General features: G+C 34.8%; 1 protein-coding gene across 17 annotated transcripts in view; it reads left to right on the top strand.

The window, feature by feature from the left end:
* SOX5 (SRY-box transcription factor 5) overlaps window positions 1–23,780 on the top strand; it is a 1,011,771-nt gene that overhangs the window by 578,596 nt on the left and 409,395 nt on the right. For 2 of the 17 annotated variants that reach the window (XM_060659541.3, XM_060659506.3), the window contains exon 1: window positions 22,870–23,071. The exons of 7 other annotated variants lie outside the window; for them this stretch is intronic. In XM_060659541.3, coding sequence (XP_060515524.1) covers window positions 23,034–23,071 — 38 coding nt within the window. In that variant the 5' untranslated portion in view covers window positions 22,870–23,033. Of the gene's footprint in view, window positions 1–21,600; window positions 21,711–22,006; window positions 22,175–22,867; window positions 23,072–23,780 lie in introns of those variants that run through there. 8 more of the 17 variants (XM_060659508.3, XM_060659507.3, XM_081796129.1 and 5 more) reach the window with 7 other exon arrangements.

Below are 23,780 nucleotides of genomic sequence, written 5' to 3'. Positions count from 1 at the left end.
AAAAAAAAAAAAAAAAGAAAAAAAGAAAAAAAGATTAGATCTGGATATAGAGAATACATAGGACCCTAATCAATCAACTGGGTATTTGTTCTTTCATATTTATACTTAGTCCTGCTTTAATTTTTTTTTTATATAAGCACATCAAATTCACCTTAACTGTTATGGTCAGGTTTGGCTCTAATGTTACTGTACTGAGTTGTCATTAAGATGAAAAACCAATAAAGGAAGTTTTAGATGGTGTTCTTATGCTATCTATATAACATTTTAAAAATTTTGCAAATCTACTTTTATTTCAATAAAATATTTGAACATTTTCCATTTTATATGCCTATTTCTAGTGACTAGTTTAGAATGTATACATATTAGTAAAAAATGACTAATGGGCATTAATTTATTTTTGTAACAAATTTAATACAAGGCAGATGTATGGTGAAATAGAAGTGGTTTACTTTACCTTATCTTTAAATAGAAGAGATTTATGTTTAGATTGATATTTTAGCTTCTTTTTGCCAACCTCCTTTTATAGGTAATTTCCCAAACATACCTAGATAATTTTCTTCCTTAATATTATCTTTTCTCCTAACACATGTCAAGTTTTTATTAATTTATTCTAATTCTAATTTTTTTCTCTACTAGTTTTCCATCATTTTAGTATCACCCAAACTTGATCCTTAATCATTTGTTTTTCCTTTTCTGCATCAATCCATTCATTTTAAAATTATGAATCCACAAATTACTTTTCTCTTTCTTTTTCTTACAAAATGATTCATTCTCTTTCTATACTATCTTCTTACCATTCTTGCCTAGAAACCTAGGGATTTCAGAGAACTAATCATGTACCTAATTGTTTTTAGGAAGATCATAATCTAGAGTTTAAAAGGAAAGAAGATTGGCTGGTTGTGAATTTATCTATCTATGATGATTATTCCCCCTATAATCCCTTCATCTTTTAATACTAGATCATATCTAGGTAAACTTTTCTCCTTTTAACTCAGAAGGAGAGTGTAGAATTTTGTTCAAGTCATTAAGATAAACAATGTTAATGTCAATGACTACAGCAAAAACATACAAACCAAAAAGAAGAAAGAAAAAAATTATAATTCTCCAGGATATGTTTGGATATGTTTAGTGTCTTAGCTTTTTAGTTTTGTAATATGTAAGATTTCATTAAATGCATAATACATATTAATTGATTATAGAAATGAATAACTGTGGTAATATTTTGAGAAGCATTTAGTTTTTCCATTTTTTTTTTATAAATATGGTCCTTTTAGAGCCTCAGTTTTTCATCTATAAAATGAGAATATAAAACTACCTATTATTTTGTATCTTGAGGAATATATAATTTAGTGGGTATAAATGCACAGGCGCAGTGTTTACCACTTAGTAGCTCTCAATCTATGTTGATTTTGCCCCTCCCCAAAAATGTAAACTGTCAAATTACTTAACAGACGTGAGATGGGTAAAGGATTTTGCATATTCTAGCTCATTCTCCAAAATATGAGAATTAATGAAAAGGCTCAAAATTGATTATTCTACTCTTTTGTGAAAAGATATTTTTTGAAAAAAAATATCTACACAGCTTTGCCATCTGTGAGTCAATTATATGCTTTTTGTGTTTAATTTATATGTATTTAAAGCAAAATCTCTGCACTGTAGAAGAAGGGCTAGTGGTAACTGCAGTGGTAATCTCCCTAGATAAATTTGTATTCGTTGCACCAAAAAAATGCATCAGCTGACACACCTACTAGGATGGCTGTAATAAACACCAAAAGATTCAAACAAACAAGAAAACCCAGAAAAATAACAAGTATTGGGAAGAATGTGGAGAAATGGGAACCCTCTTATATTGCTGGTAGGAATGCTATGGAAAACAGCTGAGTAGTTTCTCAAAAAACTAGATGGAATGACCATACGATCCAGCAACTCAACCCAGTGTTAAGTACCCAAGGGAACCAAAAACCGAGACTTGAATACGTACTTGCAAATCAGTGTTCACTGCAGCACTACTCATGATAGACGAAATGTGAAAACACTCTCAGTGTCCATCATCAGATGATTGGGTAAGCAAGCGTGGTGCACCCATACAATAGAATATTGTTTAGCCATAAAAAAGAATGATAGATTCTACAGTATGGCTGAACCCTAAAAACATGTAAAGAGAAATAAGCCAGATACAAGGGACAAATACAGTATGATTACATTAAATACCTATATTAGGCAAATTTATACAGAAAGTAGATTAGAGGTTACCAGAGGCTGAAAGGGAAGAGAGGATGGGGAATTATTACTTAATGGTTTCTGTTTGGAGTGAAGAAAACATCTTGGAAATAAATGATAGTAATGGTTGCACAACACTATGAACGTAATTAATGCCACTGAATTGTATACTTACAATAGTAAATTTTATGAGATATACATATATATATATATATATATATATATATATATATATATAGCCACAAGTAAAAAAATTGATAATGTAATACACCACAATCAATTGAATTGTATACCTTAAGTGGGTGAATTTCATGGTATGTGAGTTATAACTCAATATAGTTGTTAAAAAGCCAAAAGTCTGTTAGGTGCTCCTTTGTTAGGAGGAAGGGAGTTATGTTTCTGTCCCTGTGATAGTCTGTGGCATACACGATACTAATGTGGCAATGTAAAACAGAATGCTGCTGTGATGAACTGTTACACAGCAAGAATGTGTAACATGTTAGGGTGAACCTGTGCATGCAGATATGCTATTATGCTATAAAAGGCTTCGGGGCTTCTCCAGGTTGCTAAATGACTCACTTAGCTGGGGGAGGGCTCAGTTGACCCCAGAACTTCAGAGTTCCTTCTTACTAGAAAGTCACTGTGGAGCGTGTCCTCACACTTGTGCCCTTTTGTATCATACAAAATATTTGTACTGTGTTTGCTAGGTTGGTAGTGAAACAGAAGATTTGCGAGCTGGAGGCATACCCAGCCATCTCTGAAATGGTGCCTGACTTTAGCTCTAGTATTGCTGAATATATTTGGAAGTTTTTCACTATATGAAGCTATCATTTTTCACCTTGAAAATAAGTGGAATAATCAGCAAGCAATGCTCCAACAATGAAAACTAGGTTGAGCTAGCTTAGCTGGGAAGTAAAGTTACCCTGAAGAAGTAGAACCTAAGTTGAAGTAGAGTGTAAGTAGACAGTAGCCAAATATAAATTTGGATAAACATGATTACAAACAGAAAAAATAGCAGAGGACAGAAACCTTCTTTCAGAAAAGGTTTAGTGTATCTTGGTAACAGAGATAAAGTGCTGTGACTGGAGCTCGGTAGCAATAAAGAGACATTGTGTAGACTATAGTAAATGTTAGGGATTTGATTCTAAGGAAAAGGTAAAGACTGAAGAATTTTATGCCTGGGAAAGAACACGATAAGATTTTTTGTTTGAAGAGCATCAGTTTGGGCATTGTGTGGGGAAAAAATATGGATTGGAGAGAATGAGTAGGTAGACACAGACTAAGAAGAAATTATAGTATTTTAGCAGATGATAATGCTTTGGACTATTGTGGCAACAGTGGCATTAGAGACAATTAAATGATTCAAGATATATATTTAAGAAAAAGAACTAGAAAGACTTGCAGATAAAGCAGATTTGGGAGCCAAAGGGAGAGGAGAGTGTCAAGAATAACTGAATCCTAGCCTTGGCCCAAACAGTTGAGTGGATGTCAGGCTCCATTTATCATGACAGAAAAATTAGAGGGGAGAGTAGCAAGGGGATGGGTTTACTGTGGGGACATGCTGAGTTTGAGGTACCCATAAGACATCCCAGTGGAGATAATATAAAGTTAGAAGAGGGGTCTGAGATAGAAATATTATTTTGGAGTCTTGATATGTACATGTTACTAAAATGAAAAGATGAAATGAATTTGTCCATGGGAGAGAGAATAGTTAGAATTGATGCTCAGACCAAGCAGCTCCATCATTCAAACGTTGAGCATAGAAGGAACAATACTCAAAGTCCAAAAAAGTAGACAGAGAACTGTGATGAAAAATAGGGCCCTGTAGTAATGGAAATAAAGAGAAGAAACTGTTTCAAGGAAGGTTTGGCCAAGGTCATGTAGTGGAAAAAATGAAATTTCTACTAGGTTTGGTAACATGGAGGTCATTGTTAATCTTAGAAATAGTAGTTTTGGGGGGCACCTGGGTGTCTTAGTAGGTTAAGCATCTGACTCTTGATTTCAGCTCAGGTCATGATCTCACAGTTTGTGGCATTGAGCCCCACGTTGGGCTCTCTGCTGACAGTGTGGAACCTGCTTGGGATCTTCTCTCTCCCTCTCTCCCTGCCCCTCCCCCACTTGTGCATGCTCTCTTTCCCTCTCTCGCTCTCTCTCTCTCTCTCAGTCTCTTTCTCAAAATAAATAAATAAACATTAAAAAAAAAAAGAAATTGTAGTTTTAGCACCACTGGGTGAAGCCCTACTATATTTCATTAAGCAGTGAAAGTAAGGTGTTTAAATGGTAACAGCAAGCATCGACATTGTTTTGAGGAAGTTTGGCTGAAAAAGATTCAAGATCCAGTACTAGAGAGGTTTGTAGAATCTATGTTCTGCCATGTACTATTTGACCATTGGGAAGTTACTTAGTATCTCTGATTGTGTACTCTAATCAGGATGATACTAACAAGAATGCCTCCCTCAAAGGGCTGGTTGAAGAATATTTGTAACAAAGCTTTGCTATTAGTAATACTTAATAAACAGAAGCTACAATTATCCTTGATGTGTATATTGTAATATCCTTAATATCACAGGTATCTTTTCAGCCACAAAACAGAACTTCATATTCTTCAAAACTAGGAACATCAAAGCTAGGACAATATGAGGATACAGACATATAGGAAAATATAAATCTGTTTATATTAGTAGTCATTTAAATTTATTACTAATATTTGATTAAGAAGTCTTTCCAATTTCTCATTCTCTTATACCAAGACATTCTTTTTTACATATATCCTATTATCCTACAAAGTTTTATTACAGAAATAAAATGCATAGTTTTTCTCATGTCCATTGGCTTAAAATTATTGTGAAATTATTAGGTATAGAGTAAACACTATCTCCCTATTTCTACTCTATGTTGTATGTTGTCTGTATGATTTTATGAAAGGAAACTGTTTTGGCAGATACTAAATCATCCAATTAAAATAATTTAGAATATTTTGCATATTTAGTTACTTTTTAATATTTCCTATTTACATATGTTTTAAATGCCTCTTAAAATACCAGTTCAGCTTTTCATTTTGCTCCGTTTCAATTGGCTTTTTTTTTTTTTTGAGCTGCAATGCATCTATTTTAAACAGAGACATTTCTCACATTTCAATTTGAAATGTTCAGTTCATTACTATGGACCCACCTAGTGTTGACTTTTCAAATTCATTTCCTTACTCTGTGTGTATGCTTATGCTATACATCATATAAATCGTATAATAAATGAAATGCTTAAATAATCTTAACATTTACAAGCTCATTTCAGAATCTTAATGTTTTTGTTTCCTTTCTTATGATATGCATTGTATGCAACATAAACAATCTGAAAATAATTGACTATGGGTTAAATACACAGCTGCTACAAAGCATCTTATTGCTCTTTTCAGCATCATTCACTCAAGAGGAAAATATAATCACTGGTATGAAGTGTGGTATTATTGAAAGAGGTCATTTTACATAGGACTTTGTGTGATTTATTTTATGCATTGGAGTTACTTTTCTAAGTTTATAAACAATACCTTATTGGCTGTAATAACTGCTAACACATTGCATTTCACAGTTTACAAAGCATTTTTTATGTATATGGTCATATTAAATACTTATATCATTTCTGAAAGATAGGCATTGTTATCATTCCCAATTTACAAATGAGGCAACTGAGGATCAGAGGTGTCAAAGCAGAATTATGACTTGAACCTAGGTTCTCTGACTTCGCATAATAAATGTTTGTGTTTCGGCAGTGTATTGCTTTTGAGATCTTGGTATATAATTCAATCAATGCATATGAATTATAAATAAGTATGTACTCAGCATGCATATTGCCTAAAATTTGTCCTATCATGGACCTAAAGTGCCAATGTTCAGAAATGGGCCTATTTACTCATTACATTAATAAGTTTTAATTAACTTTACTAGGCAGTTCAGTATCTTTTTCTTCATTGCCATTTATGTAGTTTCACTTCTCAAATAAACTACTTTGGTTCAATGTGTTTATTTTTGATATATAAGATGCATTGAAATATAAAACTTATTACTTAGATGTTTGTGACAATCACGGCATGGAATTCTCTCCCTTTCAGTTTCTGCCGCGAGAGAAACAAACTTGTTCCTTTCCTTTATGTGGGAAGGGAAAAGAAAAAAAAAAGTCCAGCACAGACCATTTACTCAAGCAAACTTCTTAACGCATTTATCTATCTATCTATCTATCTATCTAATCTGTCTATTTTTTGGGTTCCCCCCTGCAATAGACAGGAAGAAATGGGGGGAGAAGGAGAAGAAAAAGGGTGTTCGTTTCCTATCTCTTCTTCCCCCACACTATTACTCCTCAAGTCAGAAAACTGAATATCCAAAAGGATATTTCTTCTGTTTTCTTTGAAATCTTGACTAAGTAATGAAATAATCTGCATCAAGTAATGGACAATTCAAAACTTAGAAGGCTGAATATCACGGTGGTCAGCCAGTGCCTCTCAAGGTGCTACAAAACCAACTGGAAGGCTGTAAGCATGTGCTTAACTGCGCATCTTCCCAGTGGTTGTGGTTATTTATTACCTGGGAAGTATCACAAGGGAATCATAAGCCTGTATGTCGAGGGTGAGTTCACAATTTGTCCAGGAAATTGTCTAGTGCTGGGGTGCTTACCTCTGGTCTTCCTTCCTGAGGTCCCCACCATCACTTGGTTGTGGGTGCTGGTGTTTTCCAGGTAGTATCTGACAGTCACCCAACGTGATCTGGCAGCCAGTATTGAACCTTAAGTGTTCAATAAAACCAAAGGACAGGTTGATAAGCAAGTTAGGTCTTTGTCTCAAACATGAGAGTGCAGGCCACCTGAGACTAGATTTGATATTGGCCACTCTTGGTATTCAGGCCACCGTACATGCTAATGACCATCTGTTCTGGACTCTGGATGTGGATAAGTTACACAGGCTCCATGGAAAGGGCAGTTGGCCGACAGCGTCACCAATGAGGCAGTGCTACCCCACGCAAGGCACGTCGTGGATGTCTGTGCGCACACCAGCCATGTTCCCTTCATGGCCTGCCCATGCTAGAGCTGTCAGGAAGGGGCCACTAGCCAGGTTTGCTCTGGTGCTGGCCTTGGTTCTTGTCGAGGTCTGCGTCCCGAGTGGATGCTTCTTCAGTCTAGTTCTTTGCAAGCTCAGGCCACCAGCTTCCTGATGTTATGGGTTGCTGTCAAAGATTTCTCCAGGTGGGCCAAACTTGATGGAAACATGTACATATACTTTGAATTTTATAGGTGTATACATGCCCATATGTGTATATTTATATGAACATACAGTTATATTTTAAATAGTCGAATAAACCTTTCTATTTGAGGTGCATGAAATACTTGAAAAACACTGAGATAAATGATCGTATTGGGTGACCTGGTATATAACATATATGTATGTATATATAAAACATATATGTGTGTGTATACACATACACATGCACACACATCCTCAGGGAATATAAACTTAGGGAAGCACCCATGTTATGCTGGACCTCACACATCCAAACAGTTAACAGTCTGCTCTAGGAGTATATCAGGTCACATGTTAGCTTCCTTTTCCAGGTTGGCCTAGGAGGGGTTATGAACATGTTCTGTTTCTCCTGACATCTTACACTGGAACCCCTATGCTAACAGGACAGCTGTGTATCTTTCAGGAAAGCATAAAATACTTAATAACTTAGGTGTGTCTTTTCTGCCAGGAGATTGGTCGCAAAGTAAGCAAGGGGGATAGTAAATAAGTGTTTCTGAAGAATACATATAAATGTGGGAAATAAGGGTGACAATTAACAGTCATATAGCATATTAGGATAGCAAAAAAATAATAGATATGGGGAAAGGGTAAACTTGTGATAAAAAATGCCATTTTATGGTACATGTTATAAAATATTTATAAATATCTAGTTTATATTATATTAATACTCCTATATTTATCTCCCATAGTAGGTCTTAATTTGTTCTTGCAGACATTTAGAATTATTTTGGTGTGACGCTTTTCTACCCGTGCTTTGAAGAGAGAGGTTAGAATCCTCTTCTGTTCTACCCTTGCTCCCTTGCTCCAATCCCTAACACACAAACTTACCCTTATTTTTTTCTCTTTTCTACCTAAGTTTTGTTTGTTTTTGTTTTTGAGGAAGTGTTTTAAGGCTAAAAAGTTTGAACATTACAGCTTTAGATTTTTATTGACCAGTTATAACTAATTTATTATCAATGGGTTTTATTTGCAGAACACTTAAGTAAATAGTATACACTTCAAAGGCAAAAACAATCCATCGACTCAAACTTACTTCCAACTTTTTGTACTTTGTTCATGCATGCCTGCTAGACTCAAGATATCTCAGTTGTGGTAATCCTACTGAGCATTGTCTCTGAAAGCTCTCTAAGGTCAGATCACTAAATTAACCGGTCTAGTTCCCCCAATAACTGACTTTTGCTCTTATATGGATATGTCAGATTCAGGGATCAAGAACAATTCCGTGAATTCTGCGTCTGCTTTTATAGTTTCTTAAACTGCAGGTATGCAGACAGAACTGCACATATGTAACAGAAAAGCATGACTATATGTATTTGACAGGAATTATAGAAAAAGACAAACGAGGTAAATTTATTATTTTTGAATTTATAGAACATAACTGACGTCTATTTGCATTTGCCATAACTAGTCTTATGTTCAGGCAGCATCCTTATTTTCTCTTGTGCTTCAACATGTTAAAAGGGTAGCTTTCTGTTTGTTAAACTGGCTTAAGAAATTATTTAAGTATGCTTTAATTAAAAGGAGGTTATTTGCCCTTATTTGCCCTTGGATGCTTCCATTAGAATGCCCCTTATGTAATGGTGCAGTTTTCTTTTAAAAGAATGTGCTTGCTTTTCTTAAACTAAAACAGAGTAGGCATCTTTAATATATGTGTTGGTATTTATTGTTCCCCTGCTATGCTTCCAGAATATCAGAATGATAAGGGGAAATCATTAGATTCTCTCCATTTAATTTAACAGTTTTAATTGGACAAGATCATTATTACATTTTCTTTTAGTGAATTGTAGGTTGGTTTTTCAGTGAATCAAACTGTTCAGGTTGCTTACTTATGAGGTTCAGCCCTTGGCATAATGTCACTAATGATTTCTACAGGACCTTGAAATAAAGCTACAGGAAAATCTATCAACAAAGAGATATAAATGGAATATTTTTAGATCAAAAATAAGATTCAAACCTTTGTACTGGAAGAAAAGGACAACAGTGGGCAACTGCATACTTGATCACTTTAAATGCAATAAAAATGGCAGTGACTGACTAATTGCCAAAATAACATCTGGACACATGGAAAACTGGGATGGCAGTTGTATTTGACAGGGATTATTGCCATTATTAAATTAATAAAGAAGGCCATTATGTTATGAAAGTGGTGACTAGTTTATTTTTTCTCAAAAACTTCAGATATTTTTTTAATTTCAACATTTTTTTCCTCACTGGTCTATTTTTCCTAGAGTGTGCTTTCAGTTGATATTTTCCTTTTTCTGGTGCAATTCCTATGTTGTTTCTAGAATTTTATTTGTCGAAAGGAATAAAATATTTCTGTGTATGTTTGTGTGTGTTTCCAGAGTGGTAAAGGAAGGCTATAGAGTTTATGATTTCATCTTACCAGAGATGAACTAACTCTGTTCTTGTGTTTTAAGAACATCTCTCATCAATGGTCACCTAATTGCCAAAATCAATGGTTTTTCAAATAGGCCTCTTTAAAAAAATCATCATTATGTTGTTTGTCCTTTTTAAAACTTTATCCTTTGTAGTTAAGTGCTTTACTCATCTTATAAAAGAGCTTTTAGAACTTATGGAATAAAGTCTGCTTTTCCTATATTTTCAGGACATTGTTAATAATTCCACCTCTGAATTGGAAATCTCTATGTCAAATTCAATGTAACATCACTTTTTCTCCAAAAGAAATTCCAACTTCCAACCTGCTGTTCATGCCACCACTGTTGTCCGTGGATTTCGATACTCTACCATATTTTCTCCCACACTTCAATCCTGGTCTAGGGAAGTCTTTTTCCCAGGAAGTGATACTTAAACTCAGATGTAAAGATGATGATGGGGGAGCAGGTTTCATTTTGGGGAAACAGATTGGGCAATGTCTCGTGATACCCAGTACCCACACAAATGTATGATATTGAAATCTCCTGAGTTTCTTCCTTATATCGGGAATGCAGTAGGAACTACAGAACTTTGAAATGATCTGTAGGATAGACATGATGCAGTGTCTACCTTTATAGAGCTTAGGGGGAAATGGTGGGAACTTCCATTCTACTGAGTATTGTGAGAGTCCCAAGAAGAATAACAAATTAGGGACCAAGACTCCAACAGGATCTGATGCTTCAACAAACTATGAAGGATGAGTAGAAATTAGGCTGATAAATTGAGGTAAGGGACTGTGGAAAATATTTTAGGAGTAATGCACATTTCACCCAAAAGCATTGAAGAGAAGAAATAGCAGGCTGTTTGCCTCCAACTGTGTCACTGCAATGTAGTTGGAGAATGAAGTTCATGGTGTGTAGGGAGAGATAAGGTTGGATAAGGAGACCATGACAGAGCCAAATATGCCATATTAAGGAATTTTGATTTATAATACAGCTATCATCTCTCAAACTTGAGTTATATATAGCCTCTTTTAAGGGAAAAAAAATTACATATCCCCAAGAATAGATTCACTGGGATCTTTGAATTTCAGTTAAAGAAATATTTATTTCAGAAATTGAAATCATATTCTATGAAAATATCTTTAAATTGAGGATTATAATTAAAAATGAGAATTGTGGTTTTTCCAGCAGGTAAAATGCATTTTAAAGCATTTTTTTAAGTTTTTATCTACTTATTTTGAGAGAGAGAGTACACACAAGCAGTGGAGGGGCAGAATGAAAGAGGGAAAGAGAGAGAATCCCAAGCAGGCTCCATGCTGTCAGTGTATAGCCCGACTTGATCTCAGCAGCAGCTGTGAGATCATGGACCTGAGCTGAAATCAAGAGTCAGATGCTTAAGTGACTGAGCCACCAAGGTGCCCCAAGTGCTTTTTAATTACAAAAATGTTATATATTAATTATAGGCCTCTGCAAATATGTTTGCATGGGGTTTGCCTATCTGAACCTGAGAAATATGTATAGTTTATAGGCAACCCTTTGGGAGTTTTTAGTTCTGTTAGATGTTATTTAACTAATTTGATTTATGTATATTTAACTTGTTTTGAAAAATTAATGGATTCACTTCAAAATGAAAAAAAAAAAGCTAAAAAACCATACAGCAAGAAGTTTTAACTCACATATCTTACATCTGGTCAGTTCCCAGCTCTCCCTGCCCCACCATTATAATTGTTTTTGTTTTATTTTCTTATGTGTCCTTTCATTGTTTTCTTATGCATATACAAGCAAAAAGAAACTGGATGTTTTATTTTCACACATTTTGTGGCATACTATGCTCAGTTCTCAGTTATGTATTTTGTTTTGCCCTTAATATAGGTCAATAATTTACTGAAGATCTTTTTTTGTGTGTGTGATTCAGTGTATAGTTACAGTCTTTTTTTTTAAATAGCTGTATAGTATACCATTGTGTTGTTGTACCCCTAAATAATAGACCCTTGGGGTATTACCAATCCTCTGCTATTGCATGCTGTTCTACGGTGACTAACTTTGGATACAAAACGTTCTGCACATGTCAAAGTATATCTCTAATAAATTCCCAGAAGTGGAATTTGCTTTGTAATTTTGGTAGATATTTCCAAATTGCCATCCATAAAGGTTATATTGATATATATTTCTAATAGTAATATGCAAGAGTGCCAGTTTCCCTAAGTCACAAACAAGACTGTAAATAGTAGTAAGCTTTTGCTGTAACAAACAATCCCACTCTATCAATGGATTACAATTATTGTGATTTTTTTTTCTTGTATGTGTTACATGAGGGCTCTGGATGTACTGGGGTCAGCTGCATTTGTTGGCTTGATTGGACTGGGCTGGAGTACCCTTGACTCCATGTCTCCTCCTATTGTAAGATCTAGGCTGAGGTGACTAGTCCTGGTCTTGTATATGCTATTCTCATGGAGAAAGACAGAAACAAGATGAGGTGGCTGAGCCAAATGAATCTTTCATACAGAAAGCTCCATATTCCATTGTCTAAAGCAAAGAACATGTCTTAAGACAAAGTCAATGAGGTAAGAAGTAGACTCCATCACCTTAGAGTATAGCAAGGGAGAGAACAAATTGTTTATGAATAAATAATACAATTTAACATCAAATATTCAATAAAGTTTTGATTTTTTGCCAAGCTGATAGATTTAAAAACAATGGTTATCACATTGTCATCGTAGATTGTATTAAAGAATGCCGAACATCTTTCCTTTGTTTAAGAACCATTTCTATTTCCTTTTCTTTGGACGAGTTATATTGTTTATCTGTTTTACTGTTGGATTGTTGATCCTTTTATTATGGATTTCAAAGAACTTTTCACATATAGAGACTCACTCTTTCCTTTGATATTAGTTGCATATATTTTTTTCCCAATTTGTCTCATGTCTTTTTTTTTTTTTTGGTGCCTTTTATCAAATCCAAAAGTTTTTGTGTTTATATGGTTGGATTTTTTTTTTTTTTTTTAATTTTATGGCTTCTGAATTTTGATCCATTGTTAGTAAGACTTCTTTACTCCAAGATTATATTGGAAATTTCTTAGTTTCCCTTCTGGTAGATTTACATTATTCTTGTTGTTGTTTGTTTTATTATTTTTGTTTTGTTTTATTTTATTCTTTGCATTTGAATCTTTATCCATTTGGAATGTATACTCCTATTTGCATGGAGTTTACTATTTACTATTCTATTTACTAAATAGAATATACTAAATACCCACTCTGTCTTGTTGGTTTTTTTTTTTCAGTACTTTCTTTTTTATTCCTTTGGTCTTTGAATCTGTTCAATATACATTTTTAAAAAATTTTTGAGTCTCTATATTATATTTTAATTTCTGGTGATCTGAGACCTTATTCTTTTTCAGTTTTTCTGATTATTCCTCTTTGTTTTGTTTGCTTCACATTAACCTTTGAATGAATTTATATAGTGTTTTAAACATATGCTGGTATTTTAGTTTGAATTCAATAATAAGCTTATACATTAATTTAGAAAAAAAAGACATTTTTTTATGATATCGATGCTACCTATCCAGGAACATGGTATGTCTTTCAATATATGTTAAAGCTTTCTTCAATTCAGTCTTCTATGTGAATGCATTCTTTCTTAGCTCTTTTATCTTTTGTGCTACAAATCCTAATAGGGCCTTTTTCCCCCCTTATTATCTCTTAATAGCTGTGTGTTAGCATATATATGAAAGTTATTGATTTCTACATATTACTTTTTTTCCCCACTGTAATTTTGAATTCTCATAGTGCTTCTGGGGTTTTCAGTTGATTCTCTGATCTATATTTTATTAACTCCAACAAACGAATTCTAAATTCTTGAAGTTCAGAAAATGGTCATCATATTTTAAGATCACTTGTTACTTAAACTCCCCACAGAATTTTATTTGTCTCCCTAATTAATACTTTTATCATTTGATTTTGTGTTGCCTATAATTTTTAGAAGTAGCTCTCTTGCACAGTGTAATGGGCACTAGGTTTGTAATTAGAAGACTTGTGTGAAATTGTGGTTCTGCCTCTGACAAGCTGTGTATTCAGAAGCTGGATAATTTTTGTCCTTGTATTTCACTTACCTTTTCTATGACGTGGAACTGATATCAGTAACTGAGACACTCTAGATTTGTTTTGAAAAGTAAATGAAATTATCTGTGTAAAAATTGTAGATTTCTAGTTGGTAAGAACTTATATAGTATTTAGTATATATAATATATAGTATATATTATATATTATATAATATATACTATATATTATATAAAATATATATATACACATATATATATATATTCATATTAAGATGTCTTAGGATATTGGCCTGTGTTACAAATGCTTATATAGTCTTTTAGTCTATGCTTTGACTTCAAGTGAGATTTTAAAATAAATGTTTCTGATTGCAAATCCCTGATTTGTTTAGAGTTAATTAATAGGTATTTTAAAATACTAATACACCATTTGATACCTAAATAGTTTTTCAGTTTCAGGGAAGTTTACAAATATATATACATTTATTACAGGAAGTATACAAATACATATATGTTAATATATATATGTGTGTGTGTGTGTATATGTGTGTATACACACATATACACACACACACACACACACACATACACACACACACACACACTATACACTTATGAGTTAAAGATTTGATACATACTTATGGAGTCGTCAAATGAATACATTCTTTTGGTAATATCTGTTTTCTTACATTTTCATCCTGTGTATAGTCTGACTGAATTATTTTCTAAATTACAGCAGTGAGTCATTTTTTTAACAATAATACAAATAAAAGAAGCTGTCTATTTGGCAGGGGTTCTACAGAGTGCTCACAAAATTTATTTTAAAAACTAGGTTTTCTTGAACACAATTTACCTGTCAGGATTTCTATCATTTCAACTTTTTAGTTTGAGTTTCTCATTTGATGTTTTAAAATTCTGGATAAAGGTAGAATCACTTCCGTTTATTTCTCCATGCGTGCCACTCACTACCATCACACACATATGACATGTTCAGTGTAGTAAGAAACTGCTTTTAATTCTCTTTATGGGATAGTACTAATAAGTTTATTCATACATATCAGAAAAAAAATGAAAGTTGTGATTTAAAAATTCAAGTACAACAAATTTTTCAGAATCACAAAGAGGTGAATTTTGTCATAAAATTAGTTCTTTTGAAAACATGGCCATTTTCTGTGACCATTTAAGTTCTCCTGATGATTTTAACTTAAAGGAATTTAGCAGAATTAACTTTCATTAATGATAGATTTATTTTTCTCATCATCTTGTATTGACATGTGAATGCCGAGTTGTTACATATTTAAAGGGACTAAAATAAGCTACAGGGAGTAGTTGCAAAACATTTTTTAAAAGGATATATAATTGGGATAAAACTGAGAATGGTAGGATATTTTATTTCGCACATTATAAATTGACTTATCGAAGAAGAGATTATAGAGTCAGAATTTGAGAGTCAGAGGGACCTTAAAAATCATTTTTCCTGAGATGTTAAAGATTTAAGTTAAACCATGCCACTAGTAAGGAGGGAATAGAGTCTATCTTAGAACACAAACTCCTACATTTCAGTTTAGCCATAATTCTTTCACCTGGGCTGCTCTAGACGTAAGTAGACAACGTTGTTAATAGGTAGCATTTTCATTTACTAGGATTAAGATTTAGCATCTACTTGGTGTGCAAAGGAAGACTATAAATGATAGATAGGTGTAATTAACTTAAAAGTGAAGCTAAATGTTCAAATATTTTCCTAATTTACTCAGTTTTATCTCTTATTTCTACTCTGATTAGTTAATATCAAGAAATGCATATAACATCTATAGTGAAAAACTTCCCTGAAAGATGTGTACTAAACTATTTTGCAAAAATCATCTACTAAGTAAGAACCCAACCTACATTGTAGCAACATTATGGTGCTACTTCTCACTTTGGGTCTGCCTCTAGGTAAAATGCCAATGCAGTACATTCCCTGAATTTCTTTCCAGGTTGAAAATAATACAGAAAGTTTGATGGTTAAGAGCACTCTTTTAATGTATGATCCCATGTATATGGCTTCTATTTTCATGAGTTATATGGATTTTTTTACTCAATAGGAATCATGATTTTTTTTTTAATTTTTTTTTTAAATTTTTTTTCTTTCAACGTTTTTTATTTATTTTTGGGACAGAGAGAGACAGAGCATGAACGGGGGAGGGGCAGAGAGAGAGGGAGACACAGAATCAGAAACAGGCTCCAGGGTCCGAGCCATCAGCCCAGAGCCTGACGCGGGGCTCGAACTCACGGACCGCGAGATCGTGACCTGGCTGAAGTCGGACGCCTAATCGACTGCGCCACCCAGGCGCCCCAGGAATCATGATTTTTACCACCAGAGTGATTGGTTCATGTACCTCTCATCCTCATGAACTGCAAACCATTAGAAATCACCACTTATCACAAGGAGAGATGATTGTGTAATGAGCAAAAAAAATAAATAAATAAATAAATAAATAAAGTATAAGTCCAGTTGTTCTTATTTTTCTGAAATGATTCTTTCTATAAGACAGAAATTCCATTGCAAAGTAGTTACATAGGGAACAGCAAAATAGGCTCCTGTATTTTCCCTGTGATACCAAATATTATCATATTGAGAAAGAGAATATTTAGGGGTGCCTCAGCAGCTTAGTCAGTTGAGCATCCCACTCTTGGTTTCCACTCACATCATGATCCCAGGGTCCTGGGATCAAGCACTGCATTGGGCTCTGTGCTAAACGTGGAGCCTGCTTGAGATATTCCCTTCTTTCTTTTTTCTTTCTTTCTTTCTCTCTCTCTCTCTCTCTCTCTCTCTCTCTCTCTCTCTCTCCTTCTCCCTTTGCCCCTGTCTCCTGATTAAGCTGTCTCAAAATAAAATAAAATAAAATAAAATAAAATAAAATAAAATAAAAATGAATGTTTCCTTAAAAAAAGAAAGAGAATGTTTAGAAATTATTTTGTTAAAAAGAGCCAAGTTATATGATGAGTAGTACTAATTTTGATGTTTATTATCACCATAAATTGGATAAGAGTACTATTTTTTAATTCTTTTTAATTGTTGTACAAAGAACCATCTTTTATATTAAGTTATTTGTGAGGATGGGGCAATCTTCATTCTACGTAACTTTGTTCAAAGTTTGGACAGTCACTTAGCATTAAAACATACTTATGAACACTTTCCTGTGTACTCAATATTGAATTACTATTAGGTTATATTGAGATAAGTCAGAATTTGGTGCCTTTTGAGAATTTCAAGGAAAGATGTTATTAGGTTTGATGTTCTCCATCTCTGTACCTATTAGTTGTGGGACCACAGATAAATTAATGAACTTATTGGTTAGCCTTGGTTGCTTCATTTGTAGTTGGGATAATACAGCTACATATCTAATGTAGTTTTTTTTTTAATATTATGAGATCATTTGTTTTATATGTTTCACAGTTATGATAGAAAGTTCTCAAAAAATAAAATTTATCATTTTGTCACTTTAAATTATTCTAAAGGAGATAAATAGTAAGGTATCAATCAGTGGGAACTATGACTGGGAATGGCATCAGCTCTTTGAGACAAGTATGACAATGGAGTTTCTAAAGTGAAAAGGAACACTTAAAGAACACTAGTTGGTCAAAAACGTGATCTGAGGAAAATTCATATTCTAACTAACCAAATGGCAATACAGAAAGTATGAGGGTACAAAAACCTTGAATTTATAACCTCTTATTATATGCCAGTTTCCTTGCAAAAAAAATGCATTATGGGAAATTGAAAGTTTAGGTATTTTTAAAACCATGAGCTATTGAATTTCTTAGTTGTTTTCTGAAGAGGTCCAATTACAAGACTCTAAGTCAGTTTGAAGCCACACGTGATAGGTCATGGTGAGCTTATCAGGCATTTGGTGAATGACTCACAGATGTACATTGGTTGCAAGTTTTGTGTTTCTTTTTTTTTTTTTTTTTTAAGAGAGTGGGTTCTTTTCAAATGTTTTTGTGATGAAGTAAATAACATCGTGGGGGAAAAATAGATGTACATTTTCTTAAAGCCTCTTGCTTGTGTCAAATGTTGTTATTGTCTGACACTGATTTGCTTTAAATTTATTGTGGTTATAATACTAAATGTTTTATTTCTCAAAAATAACCTTCCAAATTCCATAAAATGTGAAAGCTGTAGCTTGATGGTAGGAACATTCATAAAATATCAAAATGTAATCTGTACCCGTGACAACATATTGCAATTTCAGTTATTAAAGTAGAAGGTGTGTAACAATTATATCTTAAAGTAGAGGAATTAAACAGTTCCTTTTAAGATTAGAAGAAAAAGGGGCACCTGGGTGGCTTAGTCGGTTAAGCATCTGACTTCAGCTCAGGTCATGATCTCACAGTTGGTGGATTTGAGCCCCGCATCTGACTCTGCGCTGACAGCTCCGAGCCTAGAGCTTGCTTTGGATTCTGTTGTCTCCCTCTCTCTCTCTCTCTGCCCCTTCCCTGCTCCTTCTCTGCCTCTGTCTCTCTGTCTCTGTCTCTCTCTCTCAATCTCTCTCAAAAAATAAATAAACATAAAGAAAATTAGATAAAATAAAATTAGAAGAAAAATATTAGAAATGCTTGCTTGAAACATTGTCTGGAAAGGGTTAAGTTTGGAAATAACTTGTCTATGATCTTTAAAGTTCCTGATATTCTCTTTGAGAATTTTCCAACAGTGTTCCCGAGCATATCTTGTATTTCCTTAGCCTGTGTGAGTCTCCTTTTTATATTTGCAATGGAAACAACATGAACTCAAAAGCACACTTTTCAGGTTCAGTCCATTCTCCAGAATACTGTTTCAGCAGTGTCAAAGAGACTCATTAAGTGAAAAATTGTTTTATGGAGTTTCTATTGTAGTTTGTGCTCTCTTCTGCTCTGAAGATGTATTTCTGTTTGTGTACCTTTGTTTGTAGACATTTTTATATTTCCTACCAATTTAATTATTATTCAGTTATCATTAGTGCTTTCTGATCATTTGTTTATTTATTTTGGTTTTAACTTTTCTCACCGTGTTTATCCTAGAGGGCTTGGATATGAAACAATTTGAATTTTAATCATATATATAATTAGATTTGTTACAAATTTTTCTTGAATTCTCCTTTTAAAGCTGTAGTACTTACCTGGGGGTGCCTGCGTAGCTCAGTTGGAATAGCATGCAACTCTTAATCTGGGGGTCCTAAATTCAAGCCCCACATTGGGTGAGAATATCAGATATATAACAAATTGAATATCTTAAACTTTTCAGGCAATTGATAAAGGATATAGATTTATTTAACACATATATTGTGCTAGTCATTAACATATTTAATATTTATACATTTTAACATTTAATATAAAAGTATTTATAATAGTAATTTACTATTAAATATTGGATTCATTGGGTCAATTGAATCATTTTATAATATTATCAATAACAGGATTTGAGAAGAACATTTTAGAATTGCCTTCTCTTTTGCTGACATCCTAAAGTCTTGCAGAAACGTGAATTTGCAATAGAGAACTCAAACGAGAGAAAACTTTTACGGCCTAGAGAGATACATTTAAAATATTTATTCCATTCAACCATCAAATACAGCACCAACTTAGTGCCAATGAGATTATATCAAATTGAATTTTATTAACAATTATTTGAAAGCCTTTAGGTCTGTTAAAAGTAAGTACTATCTTGGGATTTTCATTCAGCTATAAATTCTGGATTGTTATTTTATTCTGTATTATGGTGTCACAAGTGAAATAAGATCTGGTTTCAAGTAACAAATGGGCCACTAATTAGTTGTATGACTTTAAATTCCTCCTGCCCAAGTTTAAACACTGGGAAAGAAGGATATACCAGTACTCACTCTTTTCTGATCCATGAGCTAATCTATGTGAACAAAATTCCTTATGAGCTTGGAGTTCCATTAATTCAAAGTATCATTATTAGAATAATCATTATTATATTGGGCAGATTTTCTGTCTAGTTCCTAGTCTGTTTCAATTTGCTTAGCAGGGATGATTGTGCAAGAAATAATTTGTTTTGGAAAGGCTATAGGGATGTTTATAGAAACATGTTGAGATTGTAAACTAACTTCCAAACCATTTAACATTTTCCTATATGTTCTTTGTGTTTATTTCACATATGTATACCTACCAATACATAGATCAAGAGTCTATGAAAATAAAACCAAAGGCAAGGAAGATTCTGATATGAGCATTTTTCCTTTCTAGTAAAGTTGGCCTCAGAAACTCATACTCGCTTTCTTACCTGCTCTGGTGACCTTCTGGATTAGAGTTTCAGAGAAACAACCAGAGGTAGTAGCTGTGGCAAGACAGCAGCTGGGACCATACGGATCTCAGCATCCTGCCTTATGGCCATTATCTTTGTTTCTATCTTTATGCTGCCACTATGTCTCCTCCTTGTGCTCTCCCTGCATCCTCTCCTTGCTGCCTCCTCCTTTTCCTGATCTCATCTCCCATTGCCCCTAGGAACTCACCCTCCCTCCTTCTTCATTTTTCTCTATTGATATTAGATGAAACAAGATACCCTAATTAGGAAATCTTTTAAAAACTATTTTTTAAAGTGTGCGCAGCCATGCAGCTACTGTTCCCTAGTTCCCATAACCACTGTTAACAATATACAAAATTATTTCTTGTATACTTTATCAATTAGACATATTAGATTGTAGGTCCCATAAGGTCTTAAATAAAAAATAGGTATTTAAAATAAATGCAACAATTCATTTATTTTGCTATGTAGGAATGGGTTGTTGTTGTAATGAAAAAAATAATTTGAGGTTAATGACAAGAATAGTGAGTAATATCCTTCCCCCTTCCCCAACTGCTGAAAAAGAAAATCATGTCAGCATCAAGTCATTTTTGCCACATCCCTTGTTAACAGCTTTTTCAGGGTGGGTCATCATTCTGTGTTTTGTTAGTATCTTAACTCCATAGTGACATGCTTAAATCTTATTCCACATTGATTTTGTTGTATGTATACATTTATTTTTAGGATATCCTGTGAATGATGGATCCTGTTATTAAGTCATTATCAACTTTGTCAAAAAATGTATAAGCTTTCAATGAAGAATACATTTATTAATATGAGAAGGTTAATAACTGGTTTTTCTGTTTGGAATATGTGTAAGGTGTCTATGTCTAAAAAAGTAAACTTACTGTCTGCCTGTCGCCAGAAAAAAAAAAGTGGGACCTAATCAAACTGCTATGGGGTCAACCCTTGTGGTTTTAAAGGCCCTTAATGTTGTCCAGCTGCAAAATAAAAGGAATTGGGAGGGGAAGTTGGAAGGAGTGGAGGGGGTTGGGGGGGAATGTGTGGAAAAGAACAGGGAGTCTGGCTTTTATTTTTTTTTAAAGTGAGTTCAGTGCCAGCCTGGACATTGGCTGTGCAGACTATTGAGCCATTGTCTGCTCCATTTCCAGAATAGCCCCCAGTTAATCACTTCGGCTTTGAAGGGAATTTCCTCGTGGAATTCTCCACAGAAAATCTAATCAACTGACCTGCCCTCTCAACAATGGAAGGCTTTTTTTTCTCTCTTTCCCTTATTGGGGCGGGCTCTGTAATGTAGCCTTTTGTGCAGAATGAACCCTCCCAGTAGGAGTGGAGAGCGTGTGTGAGTGACTGAGTGTGTGTGTGTGTGTGTGTGTGTGTGTGTGTGTGTGTGTGTGAAGAATGCACACTATCTCATGTTGGTGAGTGTGTGCTCACTCCCTGACCAGATGCTGCGGTGCGCGGGGCAGCCACCATCTCTGCATGCGTGTCTGTGTAAGTGTCTTTCTCTGTGTGTGTATGTGCCTCTGTCATTTCATGTCAAAGGTACATTACCTGATTACCTTCCTCGCCTGCCAGATTTTTATCTAGATAATTGGAACTGCTATGGAGGCTGTGCCTTGCCAGCCAGCTTAGGATCTGTAAAGCCATAGTTTGTCCACCTTGTTATCTGTGGCTGCCTGGGCAGAGGAAATTAAAGAGACCCACAGCCAGGGGAGCGCTTCCTACCTCTGACCTCCCCAGCAATCCCGGACAGGACAGTTTGTTGGTACCATCTTTCTGGTGTGGTTTGGGTTTTTGTTCCCTCGTGTGTGTATTATTTTGGCATGTGGATACCTATTCCCCTCCACATCGCACATCGTGTTTTATGGAGTTTGGAGCTGAGGAAACTTTGGTTGGGTTGCCAGGACGTTCGCACCACTTTGTGGAAAGCACGAGCTAACAGTGAGACCGACAGAGTGAGTGACAAGTTGTTTACAGGTTTCCTTGAAGGGGCCTCTGCTATATTTCAATCTGTCAAAGTTGCTTTTCTTCCCTCAGAACAATGCCTGATTGTTGTGTGTATGTGAGTGTGTGTGTGTGTGTGTGTGTGTGTGTGTGTGTTTCCGTGTGCGCACGGAGAGAGCCTAGAAAGGGGTGAGAGGGACTAACAATTCTTTGTGTAAAAATGATATTACCAACATCTATTTTTTTTGCTTAATTAGTTAATAAATGCAGTTTAGTCGTGGTTCTCTTAGTATACAGATTTCTCTTTTAATGAGCAGCAAATGCATTAAAAAATCATACTGTTTTGTGTGCGTATGAGTGTGTGTGTGTGTGTGTGTGTGTGTGTGTGTGTGTGTGTGTGTGACTTATTATTTAGAGGAGAGAGAGTATGGGAGACGTGTTAAATGAGTTGACTTCTCACATTCGGTGATGTCTAGAAGAGCGAATTAAAAGGAAAGGACAGGCACCCTGAGGTTGTCTAGTGCCTTGCAGCCGAGCGCGGCTCCCGCGGAGGGGGGGAGCAGCCAGACCCCGCTGCTGGAAGTGCGCTACCCCTTTAAGAGACTGGTCAAGGAGTCCTAGGAGAGGGAGAGGAGGGTGGGGGGGGAGAGGGGGAGAGAGAGAGAGAGAGAGAGAGAGAGAGAGAGAGAGAGAGAGAGAGAAAGATTGAGAGAGAGGGAGAGAGGGAGGGAGGGAGGGAGAGAGGGAGAGAAGAGAAGGGAAGAGAGAGAGAAAATCAATTGGTTTAGAAGGTTTGGACTCACTTGACAGGTTCAGTTGGAGACGATCATAGGTGGCTGCTGTGACAAAGGGAAATTGTGCTTTTCCAGCATGCTTACTGACCCTGATTTACCTCAGGAGTTTGAAAGGTGAGTACAGTTTTCCCCCCTAATATATTGAAGTACAACTCTCATTTTACAGTCATCTCTGAATCAATTGGAAGATGCTTCCCTAAAACGTGTTTGTTAGAAAAGCTTTTAGCTAGTGCTTCTGCAATCTTGTTAGCTGATTTTTGTTGTGATTGCCCGGACCAAATTGAACTGATTGGCAAAGTCTCCGAGATTTCTGTTAATGTTTTTAGGTTGTGTCCTATAACAGGAAATTAAATGAACATTAAGCATCTCTCTCGCTTCCACTCGCTGGTTTTCTCTTTCTCATTCCTTCTCTTACTTTCTTCCTTCATTGATATTTTTCTCCCCTTCTTCACCTTTTTAAATGCTTTTGTGCAGAGTGTTACCATTTTCAATATCTCTGTCTCCTAATTTCTGGGGTGACAGAAGGGTTCAGTGGTGGTTAAAACAGAGGCTATAAGTTCCTATCTGATCCTTCCGTAAAACTTTGGAAGCTGCCTAGTAAAGCACATGACCTTTTGTTGATATAAGAGAGCAGATTTTTTTTTAAAGAAAATTTAACATCACAGCAGTGTATCAGTATAGTACTCTGGAAACGTCAAGAAAAGCGAAATGCGGATGATCCCTTTCTAAGTTTTAGTAGCTACTTTTTGTGCTAGTTGTCTTAAACTAATTTTGATTTACTGTATTTTTCCCTTTTGCTATGATGAGAAAAAGTGTATTTGTA

Source organism: Panthera onca, chromosome B4, assembly GCF_046562875.1.
Source record: "Panthera onca isolate mPanOnc1 chromosome B4, mPanOnc1 haplotype 2, whole genome shotgun sequence".
Classification (NCBI taxonomy): Eukaryota; Metazoa; Chordata; class Mammalia; order Carnivora; family Felidae; genus Panthera; species Panthera onca.
This window is presented reverse-complemented; position numbering and strand designations above follow the sequence as displayed.